Source organism: Orbicella franksi, chromosome 1 (genome assembly GCF_964199315.1).
Source record: "Orbicella franksi chromosome 1, jaOrbFran1.1, whole genome shotgun sequence".
Classification (NCBI taxonomy): domain Eukaryota; kingdom Metazoa; phylum Cnidaria; class Anthozoa; order Scleractinia; family Merulinidae; genus Orbicella; species Orbicella franksi.
Window position 1 is genome coordinate 21,045,929 of NC_138145.1, and position 14,223 is coordinate 21,060,151.

Consider the following 14,223-nt stretch of genomic DNA (forward strand, 5'->3'; position numbering starts at 1 on the left):
ATTTGATAAGCTTACCTGGATTCCAGTCTATGAGGAAGCGAAAGTTTTTAAGTGTGTATTGGCATACGAAAGAATCAACAATGACGCTTCAGAGTTTTTAACTAGTAGCTTGGTTCTTAATAGTCATAGACATTTAAGGTCAACTAGGTATAGAAGTCTTAACTTTATTTGCCCTCGTTTTAAAAGAAAATTGGAAAGGTGGAAAGTCTTTTGCAGTTAACACATCTCAGTTGTGGAGCGCCTTACCTATTGACCTGAGAGAAAAACCATCGGTTCAATCTTTTAAACAAGCAATGCGGAAACGTTTTTTTCGGACAACCAATGGTTATTGTCGCAGTTTAATTTCTCTTAATCAGTTTTATTTACTGTTTAGTCTGTCTTATCATTTTGTCCTTTGTTTTATTGTATTTATTGTTTCTGATGCTTTGTATTTATGTTTGTTAGAGTTATTTAGTTTTTAGAGTTTTTTTCAATTAAGTATTATAAAATATTGCATTTTTAGATTTATCTAAGTGAGGGCCACAAGTTTGTTAATGGATGTCCACTATCATGTGTTAACCCTCGATAAATAAAGTAATGGCTATTTATCATGAATTGAAGTTTCTGATTTTGTTTCTGATCTGAAAAAAAGAAGTCATTCCCTACTAGTGCAATTTATTAAAAGGTTCTTCGCCTTCGCTACTTTGAAAATTACAACATTTACCATGTAAGGCCTATGCCTTACACCTTAGAACCTTATACCTTACCTTATAAGCAGTATGTAGGACACCTGTCATATATGAACTTAGTTAAATGACCTTGCTCTCCATGAGTTCTCGTAGCTCAGTGGATAGAGCGCCCGCCCGGTGTTCGGGAGGTCATGGGTTCGATTCCTGTCGGGGACTCAGAATTTTTCTTTGTCCCACGCTCGTATCATGTTGATTAATTCACCTTCACAAGACCTATATAATACCTATATATCAGATAATTTTTCACATGAATATACACATGAAAATAACACGTCTTCTAGCTGTGTCGACACGAAAATTGTTCATGCACAATGAATCTGACACAAAGACGTCTAAAGTTTGGTGTCCTGAGGATATGAAGGCATTAAAACCACGGTAGTATTTAGGTTGACATCCTGGGAAACGTTTGGTGTTGCTGTGTCAATGGATGAAAACTTCGAAGTAACCTCATCGGGTGGAGATTTGTCTTCGTCTGCCTGAATTTCTGTGTTCTCATCTAGCGCTATAAAAGAAAGCATTAAGCAGAGACGGCGTTATCAACTAAAATTTCAGTGTTTCTGTACGTGAACATTTTTCAGTATCAGGAATGAGGGAAACTTAATTTGGAGAACCTAATGCCAGACCTGTAGATGTAACTTTGAAATCAATTTATTCAACACTAACTAGATTTGACATCAATTTCTACTCCAAATTTTTTCCATCTCTAACTTGAAATAAAGAGATCAAAGGCTTGAGATGCAGAGCAAGCAAAAGCAGAGACCCGTGAAGACGCTCCGATCCTTTAAAGAGGCTTTCCACTATAAACTAAAAACTTAAACTTGGGACAAAGAATCTACTTTGACTGACAAAGCATGATTTCAATTGGGAGTCTCTGTTCATTCTATACTATAAGGGTGACGAAAACGGAAAGTAATAATGACACCCAATGACACTAAAAGTTTCTTTCGTTAATGGACCAACTTATCCATACATACATCGCCCACCTTTCGCCTTACAGGCCAACACAGAAGGTTGCAAGCATAAAACAAGCAGAGATCCAACCAAACTTAATACCCCAGGCGCCATTACAAAGACGTGCTGTACGTAATTACTAATCGCCTCATCTGAGTTCGAGCTACGATAAGAGAGAAAACAAGTAAGTAAGTAAGCAAGATCCTTTATTTAAACACGATAAGATTAAATGCATTGCATGCTAGAGGGGTCGTTTGTAACCACCTAATACCTAATTAACCTACAAGTTAAAGTGGATAAAATTCGCATAATCAGACTTGAAAGAAAGTAAAATCAATACAATACATAATATACTTAAATAATTTAAAATTCAAAATCGGACATCTTCTTCGCTACCGACCATGCGGATAATCTGGTAAATCTGATTTCCCTAAATGTGGGATCAGATGTTAGGTTGCCATGAAAGAGAGCTTGGTAAACGATCAAGAATGAAGTTGCATAGTTTGATTTTTATCAACATTCTAACTTATTGCGCTATATTTCTAGTAATATTAAATATTTCTTCATTGTAGCCTCTTTTAGTAGATGGATGGACGGACGGACGGGTGGACGGATGGACGGATGGATGGATGGATGGATGGATTAGCTGGTGGGTGAGTGTATAGATGTACTTACTCGTTTTCCGGATAAAAGCTTTGTATGCCGATCACTATACCACCACTTGAGACCCTGGTCATTACAACTATAATGGAAAACACTAAACCACTGCTGTCCTGCAAAATAGATGGGCCACACAGTCTTCATTGATTGATTGCATTGTCACTTATGTCATCGATTAGCCATCGAGGAATGAAAACTACCTCTTCAAGGTACCAGCTAGATGCCAATTATATCTTACTCATGCAAACTCTTGTTCAAAGGCCAACAAAGGTTACTGATTAAGAACTAAACACAAGAAGCGCAGTTGGACGTAATAAAACAAAACAGTTTCTTACTAAAACTTGACATTACGTATGCTACGGAACAAACCTGTTTAAAATTAAACTTACAGTATTTCCCCAAATCACAAACCTTATTGTCTCCTATCAGTTCAGTGACAAAAGCCGTTGACATGACGTACATAACGGACATTCCAAATCCTATTATTATGACGGGTGCATAGGTCGCTTGCCTGGTGGAGGGAGTTTGAAAATAACTCCAAACGACACCACCCACCACAAAGGAAGCTGCCAGTAAGTAACTCCACTGCAAGAGCAAATCAATGAAGAGTTGAGAAAAAACAATACGTTTGATACCTATGTGGGAAAGGATGATTTCAATTCATAATTTTTCCTCATAGCCAGAAATCCCGTACAGTCAGCGGCTCGAACGGCGGGCGCGTAAATTTCTGCATTCAAGATGGCGGATAAACGAAGAGGAAAGCATTCCCAAGGCTATTATCGGAGCTTAAATGCTCTCAATACGGCAGATTTCATTGAGAGTCGGTGGAAAAGGAAAAAAGGCCCTTACTTTCAAGTGGAAAGAGTTTTAAGCTGCAGGAGAAATAAAGGAAAGGTAAATAAGACGCTTGTTTGAAGCACGTAACGTCACTAATGAATTGATAACCTTGTGTACACTTTTTACCGCACACATAAACAAGTGTTCTATGTATTTTGTCTTTAAGAATGAGTACCTAATTCGTTGGAAAGGGTACAGTTCGCTGGAGAACACGTGGGAAGTGGAGGAAGACCTTAATAAAACCGCAATAAGGTGCTTCTTTTAGCATTATTTTGTCCAGTCAAAATTAAACGTACGAACTTAATTTTTTACTACTCCTCGATCTAGTACGAAATAGTTTGGGACACGAGAAGAGAAGATAACAATTTTATGTCATCTTTCGCATTATAAGCAATTTTGTTAGTGTTTTTATTTGGTTATTGTTTCACTTTCTGCAAAAATATTGCATGTATTTTAGACAATAATGGATCCCAACTATTTTCTTTAGGGCATTTAGAATGTCCAAACCCTCAGAGGAAAGAATTAAAGAGGGATCTGATCTACTGGCAGTTGCTATTCTCCAGCATCTCAAGAGCAAACATCAGACAGCCTCAGCCACAACTGTAGTAGAAATTAGACATGATGTCTTTAATTATATTTTTAGAGGACGAGGAAGACCCAGCACAAAATCTGGTTGTACTTTGTTAGAGAAGACTGACTTTAACCGCTGTTCTTTTTTAAAAGAATGTCCCGACTGGGACTCTTACATAGACAACCTTGGAGATGGCACACAAGTCATATTTCCAATTAGAGCAAAACCTTTTGTGAGCTTGGGACCACAGACACATAAACTTGTGGAGGGGAAGCTTGTACCTAAGCCCAGATACCATCTCGAAAAAGTAAGTTTAAGTTTTAACAAGCGCTCAATTGCAGTATTGTGATTGAAACTGAGAATGTGAATGCATGCTTTTAGATGGGTTTAGGTACAAGCTAATACCCTGCTTATTAAGCGCATTAATAACCCTGCTTCTAAGAAATTATGTTGTTATGTCAAGTCAGAAAGTTACATAAAGGCTTTGAAATTGTTGTTTATATTTGTTTATATTTTGAAGATTCCTCTGTTTATGTGCATGCTTTGTAGCTGCTCAGGCTAGACTCTTTTTTTTTTCTGTTTTGTTTGTTTACCCTTTCCTTTCCCTTTTCTGTTTCCTTTTCCCCCATCGTCTATATGCCTTTTTCTTTTATTTCCCGGCCTTTCATGATCTGTGCCATTTCTTGCTTGGGGTTGTTCATTCTGAACTTGTGATGTAGATGTGTCTGGCGAGTTGTTGCTTTCCATGGTGGGTATGTTTGCTTCAGGTTGTCTCTTTTTACCCGCACGCTTGACACTGATTTCTTGCTCCCAGTATTGAGAATTGTGTTTTGTGTACTTTCTGCTTGCTCTTTCTCTTTCTCTTAGAAGCCATTGTCTGTTTTCAAGTCTAAGAATATCTCCAACTGAGTCAAAGTGGTTTGATTTTCGAAGCACTACATTCCTTGCTGAGTCATTGTTTTTCTCAACTCCTTGACCAGTGAATACTTTTAGAGATTTATGTGTATGGAGGAAATAAGGGACATGAGCAAAAAGTACATGCATATATGGAGTAATTCTCTTTCTTTCATAGCCAATTCTCTTTCCTCTGAGAGAAATAAAGGTCTCCAACCAGTTTTGTGCCTTGTGCCAAAAAGTGTCAACAGATTTGTCTGAGGACCAGGAATTTATGTCTTCATACAAACTTCTGAAATCACTCCACACCTTGGATATTTCAGTGCAGGTATTTGGCTGCAGCACTTTACAGAGATTTTCTGGTAGCAAGGAGAGAATTTTCTTCTTGTCGTTTCCAAACAGACTTGTAAATTCATACTTTCCAGTGCCTTTATTGTCAGCTGGATTTCGGAGTTCCCAAACATCAAAACCCACACCATAGGATCTGATCTCACTCACGAGCTTTTTCAAATGGATGCCTTGAGGCTCTTTGGATGATTTTTCGAAATCTTCAATCTTATCCCAGTCAATGACTTCAGTGATAATGTTGTCTAGCATCACATCCATTACACGTAGCAGCAGGTGTAACTCATCTACAATGACATGGTCAAGGTCTATGTTCAAAAGTGGTTCCTTCACACAGCAGTAATCACCTTTTCCTTTCTTCACCAGCTCCTTAATTTCCAATAGTGTTCTCATCATTGGTGGTGAATTAAAGTGATGGAAATGCTTGTCTGTTTCCCACCTTTTGTCTTTATGGATTTTACACCATAGGCAGGCATATAAAGATGTAGCCCCCTTAAGTCCCATGACTGTCAGTAGAAATTTATAGTCCCCTCCTAGGAAAAACTCAAGCTTAACTTCTTGACCATCAACACTAATAGTGCCTTTGTCAATCAGAGAATTTATTTCTGAAAATGTAGTCTTGAAAGATACCTGTAGTGTTTCATACTTTTCACTACCATTGACTACTGCAATGGTATGATTTTCTTTGGCAGACATAACTTCGTCTTGTTTCTGGAGTAGTGCACAAGAGAGAAGAATGTAATTAGATTTCTGTGTCATTTTAGCTCCATCCCCACTGATTTTTATTTTTAGTGTTTCATTGCCAAAATCAAACTCTGGATTTTCCTTTTTAAAAGCTGAAATTTGCTGCAAGAGAAGTGATTCAAATGATACTTGTGCACCTTCATTTGTTCCAGGAGTAGGTGTCACATGACAAAGTTTGTCCAGATCATTTCTGCATTGTTTAATCAGATAAGATCTTGGAAGACCATTTTCAATCATGCTAAATTCGTGGTAAAATTCATCTCGGACACAGAATTTATCAAGAAAATAAAGAATTTGTTCAACTTTTTCCATGTCGGAATCGTTTATGTTAGTAACAGGATTTGAACATTCGCCTGATTTTTGTGCTTTGGTTTCAACATTTACTTCGTATGTTTTCCCTGTGTTTGCCTCTTTAACTCTAAGTGATTCAACATGAAGGCCAAATGCTTGTGAAAACCACAAAGCTGTTTCAGCTCTAGTCAGGAAAGCCTTCAATGTGCGCTGTCTGTTCTTAGTCTCAGAAATTTTTTTTCCATTGTAGGAAAACCCTTCATCTTTCTCAAGGCATTTGATATACTCTTGAAGTTGATTGTTGGTATTTTGAAGTTGACATAGTTCCTTACCCATTCTGTTGATAGTGTCCTTCATTTCATCAAAAAGGTTTTTTTTTCTGCCTCCAGGTTTGCATGTGCTGCTTTCCATTCTTGTAGATCATTTTGTAGAGAAACTACCTCATCTTCAACCTCTTGAAAAGAAGCTAATTGGTCTTCATGTAAATGAAATTTCAATGTTTTCTCATCCAATTGCTCCCAGTTTCTCTTACCTTTATTTGTGCGATACAGTGATAGAACATTTGCTGCTCTTTTTGCAAACTGCTCATGGACATTTTGGCGTGTACCCATGTCATCTTTGATTACAAATGCATGTGCTGGTGTACACATATCAATTAAATCTGGAAACATTAGCTTTCTTCCATCATTGACATAGTAAAACTTGGCCTTCCCATTGCTTTTGGTATATAGAATTCCCTGGAGGCCTCTATAGTTCCAGAGGAAGTTGATATTCTCAGAGTTGTTTGTAGTTTCTAAAAGAAAATTTAAAAAAATAATCAATAAAAACAAACATACTCTCAGGCATAAATCAATCAATCAATGGACAGTATAGAAGAGAATCCTGGCTTTATACACTGTAAATAATCATATTTACTGAATATATATTTAAAAGAAAATTAAAGGTGAGTGAGATTTGAACCCACAAAAAAAGTATCCACTGAAAAAAGGAGATCCTGTTGATAATAAAGTGTATGGTAGATCACAAAATAATGAGGACAAAAATGATGTATTTTGCTCTCACATCACCTTTTTTTAGCTGGATAGACTGGCCTTCATCAGGGTCATGTTAAGGCCTCGTGAAGTACATTTTATGCAGCTGAAATGTTGGTGATGATTATATATATACTTTTTTATGTTATGTTACTTTGTATCTTTCATCTTATGGATATTCCCTTCCCCTTTCACTCTCGACCACCCCTACCTTCTTATCAAGGAATCACCAGAGAAGGTTAAGAAAATATACCAAAAAGTTTACAAGGTTGTAAATATCAGGACAAAATTACTCACCTTCTTGATGAGAGGAATTAGCATCTTGACCCGCTGCTTGAAACTTTTCTTGCTCCCTCACAAGATAATACCACTCTTTAATGGTTGAATATGCCAAAGAAATTGTTAAGGCTACCTTTCTTGTTGCTATGTTTCTTGTATATTGCAAAGATTTATCTACAATATCGATTTTCCAAGGTTGAAATGATTTATTTGGTGGTAGTTCAGACATGGCATTTATAAATATTTTATTTTCCCAAGATTTTCCCGCAATCTTCCCGCTTTTTTCCAAATCCTGCCGGTTCTCATGTTCAGCGGCTTTCCTATTGCAAGAGGGAACACCACTGACCAAGGAAACGAGGAAAAACAAAAATGGCTGTCGAAGAGAACGAAAACAGACAGGAGCAACGGCCATTCTTGCCTCAGTGTAATGGCTCTCACTTCGTTGATGACATTTACAGAAAATAGCACTTTTTATCTTGAAATGGCACTGCCTTAGCTGCTGTTTATATGGGAGAAGATATCTTAATTGGCGAGCTTTTCATCTTATCTTTCGAATGCAATGCTGGGGAAATGTGTCGGTACGACGATCTTTGCATCAAGAGCTTAAGAAAATATGAAGGTAACCACCATTTACAGAGACTTATGGGAGAAAGGTACGCTTATTTCTGAGGTTACGTACCAGTAAAAGGCACCGACTAAAACAATTTTATCGTCGCATGTTGTTCGAATAAACTGTTGTTTTTACATTGTGTTTCGCATTTTTAAGCTGGGGAAAGCTGTGTTTTAGGCAACATTAGCAAAAACTGGCAAAGTTTACATTACTCTCTACACTCTCTCTATGTTCGGCCGCCATATTTAAATCCACATGTGTGCCCCCTGCGCATGCTTGGCAGCCATGCTGTATGGAATTTCTGGCTATGTGTCTTTGGGTGTTTTTGTTTCATTCCTCATTTATTATTAAGTTGTTGTTTTTTTCTTTAGGTATGGGCTGTTCTCCAGATGCCAGTGGTGGAACTGGCAAATGACACAGTCCGACAATTGAACTGAGTAACAATGTCCTGAAATCCTCGATGAAAAGTGACCTAACTTGTGATTAATTACGTAAGGCTGTTCTTAGCCTCTCCACGGTTTGAGCCTTGTGAGCTTCAAATGAAAACGAAAGTTTCGTATGCTCTACCTCCACACCCCTTCCCCAAACACCTTACTGAATGAAATGAAATGGGTAAAACACTATGGAGTAACTGACATGTGATGAACAATCATTCCAGCCAAGTGTAGCAATATATCAATCTCCATGCCAGACGCCAGATGTTTCAGACACCCTCCTGGCTTGTGAGATAAACGCATGAATTTTAATAGATATTTACGTCATGTCATTACCTTGCTTCCAATCTTCTTGTTGAGTTTTTCGCAAAGGATGCTCGAGAAAGATGCACTTATCAAAAGAACCAATGAAAAATAGGCAATGGCTTCCTAGACGACAAAGGGCGCAATAAAACAAATCGGTGATGTTCATCAGAATGAAAAAAATATTTCCAGCTTGTTCTTAACGTACGGGAATATAAACGAAGGAGCTATGTTTATTGAATCGATATCTGCATGTACTAAATTTCAGAAACGTATTGAGTTGGATTGCTCTTCCCTGATTGCTCAGATTTATTTTATTGTTCGAAAAAGACAATATATTTGTATATGGTAAAATGTACTCATTAACTAACTGTGATGTGTATTTCAGTTGTTAACATTGAAAGAAAGAAGAGGAAAAAACGGATTGAAAATTCAAGAAAGCGAAAAAGCTTAACGCTGTGATATAAATTGAGAAAAATGTATTCCTAAAAATCATCTAAGAAAATGGATTGTTGTTGCTGGTAACCCCTTCCAGCATTTTGCTTTAGACGAATTATGTACCTTCAAAACGATACTTAGGAAAATAAACCGATACAATATTTACCTTTGCAAATTGTAATCTTTCTGTAAGAAACAGTGGTAAATATGTGAAAACTGTGTTTCTTACAAGGCCTGCACATGTGAAGATAATCGCTACCTGGAAACAATATCAATAAATATATTCTTAGACATGACATTTCTAAAACAAAAGCTCTTTGGTGAAAACATCATTCTCCGATTTGTCAAGCTTGTCTTTAATGTTTAAAAAACACAATTTTAAGCAAGTGTAATACCGGGTCAGTATAAAAGGATTGGACAGATAAAATCGGACGCTGACTTTCAATTTATAATATAAACTACTTAAATGATTAGGCGTGCGGTTTTATTTGCTATCTAAATAATATTGTAATGTTCGAGTACTTTGTATTTCTGCATCGTAGTATTATTTGGGAAGATTTAAACGGGTTTGTTTAAAAGATGCAATATATACAAACCTTATACAAGTTTGGATCTCCCAGCCAGTGTTTGATTGTGCTAGGACGTCTTTTCATAACTGGATTAATATTTGATGAAACAGGAAGACCAAGCACTTTCTTTTTATCTTCTGAAGCTGAAGGATTACAGCCATCCTCAACAGACTCCGTTTTTTTATATTCTTCCTGACTTCTTTCCGTGATGGTTGGCAGCTTCTCATCGGACGTATCCAGTTTGAAATCGCTTGCCCCATCCTCGTTCAGTAATGACACGAGAGGCAATTCCGACAAACTGAAAGTCACTGACTTTTTTTGTCTTCGTTGAACTGAAGTATCGTTGGAGCATTCTTCCTCTATTTCGTCGCTTCTTTCATCTTCAAAACCAAAGTTGGGTAAACCAAGTTGTCCATCAATTGTACTCGACACGATTCCGTTTTTTCGTGGTCTACATTTGGCTTGAACCGATGTAGGCTTGTCTTCTTGATCGATTTCTATTTCTCTTTTAACTGAATCCACTGTAGTGTTGTTGCCCCAGTTGTCTTCTCTTTGCATGTCCTGTAGTCCTTCTTGCCTCCAGCTTTCGCCAGTTGCATGTTCTTCATTTGCAATGTTGACTCTAACGTGGTCTTCGATGCTCTCAGTTGACAAATCTTGTTGGCTGTGGTCTGATCTAGATAGGAGTCCATCAATAACACGTACTAACAAGCTTTTTTTGCGATCACGGTCTAACTTCTGTAGTCCTAGAACCATTTGTTTTCTTGCATCACCCTGAGGATCTTCCTGAGATGTTTTTTGAATCTCAGTTTGTGATGGACTTTGATCAATCTCGTCTTCATCGTCATAGAATAGAACTTCAACAAAATTCTGCAGTAAACTTCTTTTCCTCAGGCGAGTTTCAAGATCCACTGTGTCTGGATGTCCTTTTTCCCGCTGGTCTGAGTTTTCATTCGACGATGTCACAAACATGTCAACAATTGAATGAACCAGACTGGCCTTCCGTGAGTCTTATATCAAAAGAAAAAAAAAGAAAGTGGCAAATCAACAATATAAACAGCTGTGTCGCTGTTTACATTAACATATTGTTCGCTAGTCCAAAAATCAAGAGTAAAGAAAATGCGTAAGGAGGAGGATGATCTTTTTTTGCCGCCAATCAGATAATAAACGAGGATGAAGTGGTACATGTGTGTCACTCCTTCATTCAGTTCTTCGTAGAAACTCGCATACGTATAATTGCAAAAAAGTGAAAAGAAGCAGAAAATGTTCTAGTTTGGATAGGGCAATAGACTTTTTTTAACGATAAGTCGGCCATTTTGAATTGCATCGTTTCAAAAAGCTATTATGGTCTATTACAAGATGCTTAGGGGGTAAATACATGCTACTTTGCACCCTAAGCATCCCATGATAGCTATATGAAACAATACAACTCAAAATGGCCCCCGTATCTGTAAAAGGTCTATTTGGCTCGTCACGTTAAAAACCTCAAGAGCCAACAATTTCCCCAAACAAAGTTTGGGCGAAAACATTATTACAAACATTTATTGAACGCTTGAAATCCATGCTGACATTTTACTACCATTATTTTTAGACTTACTTTGATTTTCCGTTTCAAAGGCTAACATGAATAATCCGCCAATATTCTAAATGAGATTAAATTAATGTTGTTAAAATGCGTTGAACTCAGGGTCTCAACACAGGACCCCAAATTATTGTAAAACTGATGCGCATCCTAACTATAGTGCAGATAGCCGAGAAAGGACAGCAATAATGTTTTGAACGTCATGGCATAGCAGTGTGTAATGTGCATGTAAAGGTAACAAAGAGTCTGTATCGCCTCGGGCCAAGCCTGTCAAAACGCCTGGATGGGATGCTAGTCCATCGCAGTGCTACCCCCAGTATTAAATTCGTCGCACCCATTTTTACACCCGGGTGGAGAAAGGCACTGAGAGAGTAAAGAGTCCTCCCCAACACAATGTCACCGCGGCCGGCCAGGGATAGAACCCGCACAGTTCGATTTGGATTCGAACGCGATCAGCATTAGGCCACTGCGACCCCTACAATGTACCTGTGCTTTATTTTATTTGCATACATGTGAATAAAGGGTGGCAGAGGACAAACTTCAAGGTACTCAAGCTAAAACTAAGTAGACTTTTTAAGGTACTCGTTTCGAACCTTAATTAACGTTGCACTTTACAGCTATAAGTTTTGAGGGCTGTAACATGAACTTATTTGTGTAACTCTCTTTTTTCCTACAGTGAAATACATATAAAATGCTCTCAAGTTCCAGTTTCGCTCAGCTTGCAAGTGCTCTAACGTACTGTCTGAAAAAAGAACGAAATCCCTAGTCTAGCTACAAGATTGACCAGGGAATACTGAACTATGATGACAGCGAGATCAACATTCTAACTAAAACCGTGATCAGTTTCTCGTTGATAACTGCTTACAGTTGACTTACAACATCTTAAAAAAATTTTAAAAGAAATCAAAAACAAGAAAAATTCTTGACTTATAAAAGTAATTGGCTTCTATCGAAACAGTTATCCTCTGTCGAAGGGCAAGAGGAATTCTTTATTGATTGTCAACTAGAAGTCGATGTAACGTAAACTAAACGCCGCACCGAGTTTCTACAAGCTGCTCCGACAAAGGGCTATAGCTAGCGCTTAAAACTTTGGCGCACCTTTTTCAAATTTGGTGCGACGGTTAATTTACCTCGATTAACTTTAAGGCGAAGATCACTAACTTAGCCTGTCTTTACACACCATGTCAATATATGCACTCCGTTTTCTTTCACGTGTCTTGCGAGGTTCTTTAGTCCCAATGTAGAAAATGTTTGCGAAAAGGATTCCTGTTCCAGTTGCAATCCAAGAGAGATACTGTAAGATAGAGAGAAGATGCAAAGAGCGACATATTCAGACGGCCAAATAGGTAACCACGACTACCATTAAGGAGCTATACGTTAAGCTTAGAACTACAAGAAGACTATTCATAGTTGACATAGTCGTTCTTTTCCCAACGCTTTCAGTTGTGATGCTGTAGTGCTGACGGGACCTTAACTGGCAAACATAGATTCAGAGCACTTCAGTTAAAACACTGAAAAAGAAAGTGCTCCATAACTGTATTCAGCTGAACCTTCACAGTTTTGAGGAGTTGGTAGAGTTATACCCTCGAGGTGAAGCCTACATCTAGACTCTTACCATTCTGTCTGCTCTAGACTCTCTGCGTCCTTGTTAGCGCTAAACATGGACGTTTTTTTAAATTAAAAAAATCAACTAATTAGTTTACTAACCGCAAAATCTGATAGGTGTATAGGCCCCAGACTATCTCCACTGTCTTGTCCAAGAAGAGCCCATGCGATGACGTAAACATAAACACCACTCGCGAAGGTAAACATTGTACTAGTTATTAGAGCAAACGAAAAAGGACTGATTACACATCAAGAGCGATACATTGTCTGTACAATAGTAAGTGCATGTGCGACAGTAAGTCGTCGACGTGCAGAAAATTAGTTTGCTACAATCGTTAACAATTAGATTCTGTACTCGAAATTTCAATCACGCGTGGAAATCGAGAGCGAATAATCGAATTGTTTTAATATAAATCTACTAATCGCTCAAAACTCAACTAGTAAGTTACCTAGATCCTCTTCACAAACGATTCGAAAACGCAAAGGAGAGGTCACCATTTTGTTAACAACCGCACACTTCTAGATCACTCACAATCTACAACAGAATAGATAGTGAGTGGCGTGACCAGTAAGAGAACGGTATTCGCGATAGAACGCTTACTTGAATTGACCGTGTCTGAGGGGATGGCACGTTTAGTTAACTTGAATACAGACCAACCGCTTTAATACGGAGGGGATCTGGATTCCAGACAGAGAGACAGAGAGATTCAAATGCCACGTTCATTAATGCAGCATAGCTACTACGTAAATATAAAACCAAAGTTATTTGGCACAAACCTTAAGGCAACAACGGCCGTAAATTCCGAGACTTTTTCAGCGACATCGGTGACAAATGCCAAATAATTTATTGCCACCATGTTAAAGGACATCTTAACCAACGCCGAAAGGAAACCAAAGTAGACAAGTGGAAGCCAGCTTTGATCTCTTCCATCACACAAAAAGCACTTGTTGAACAAAAGAGGGACGCATATTGCCATTAAAAATGTTGCAAGGAGATGCCAAGATTTTCGTCTCCCGATTTTGTTCGACAAGACAGGAACATTGACATTGTCGCCAAGGTACCCAGATATCAGAGACATAGCAGCGTCTGAAAGTTCTCCAATGAGAACTATCAGCCCTGCTTGTGAAGCTGAAAGTTCCAGTACTTTCATGTAGAATAGGATTGCGAATGAGAATAGAAGTTGTGTATAGGTGTCATTGAACACATTTCCAACTGCACACGATAGCCGTTCCCCTGCCCTCATTACTCCAGATTGTTTGTTGCTTGTTCTTCTCTGAAAACATAAGGGTGCAATTAGCCGGGACTACACCTATAAACGTTTTGTAAACAGTTTGAACTCCGGCAACCGCC

At 38.1% G+C, this 14,223-nt stretch overlaps 2 protein-coding genes and 1 pseudogene across 2 annotated transcripts; 1 reads left to right on the forward strand and 2 right to left on the reverse strand.

The window, feature by feature from the left end:
• Positions 1 to 923: 923 nt before the first annotated feature.
• LOC145496855 (uncharacterized) lies at positions 924 to 14,212 on the reverse strand. Its single transcript, XM_081476621.1, has 11 exons — positions 13,650 to 14,212; positions 12,975 to 13,083; positions 12,448 to 12,561; positions 11,283 to 11,328; positions 9,713 to 10,695; positions 9,283 to 9,375; positions 8,712 to 8,804; positions 2,751 to 2,924; positions 2,355 to 2,452; positions 1,712 to 1,842; positions 924 to 1,230 (listed from the first exon to the last, which is right to left on the reverse strand). The coding sequence occupies exons 1-11, from the start codon at positions 14,114 to 14,116 to the stop codon at positions 1,061 to 1,063; spliced, it is 2,478 nt and encodes an 825-aa protein (XP_081332747.1). The 5' UTR covers positions 14,117 to 14,212; the 3' UTR covers positions 924 to 1,060.
• Positions 3,034 to 4,097, forward strand: LOC145496873 (uncharacterized). The gene is made up of 3 exons (XM_081476645.1): positions 3,034 to 3,233; positions 3,343 to 3,428; positions 3,664 to 4,097. The coding sequence occupies exons 1-3, from the start codon at positions 3,078 to 3,080 to the stop codon at positions 4,094 to 4,096; spliced, it is 675 nt and encodes a 224-aa protein (XP_081332771.1). The 5' UTR covers positions 3,034 to 3,077; the 3' UTR covers position 4,097.
• On the reverse strand, positions 4,304 to 7,128 carry LOC145496267 (uncharacterized; annotated as a pseudogene).
• Positions 14,213 to 14,223: the final 11 nt, after the last annotated feature.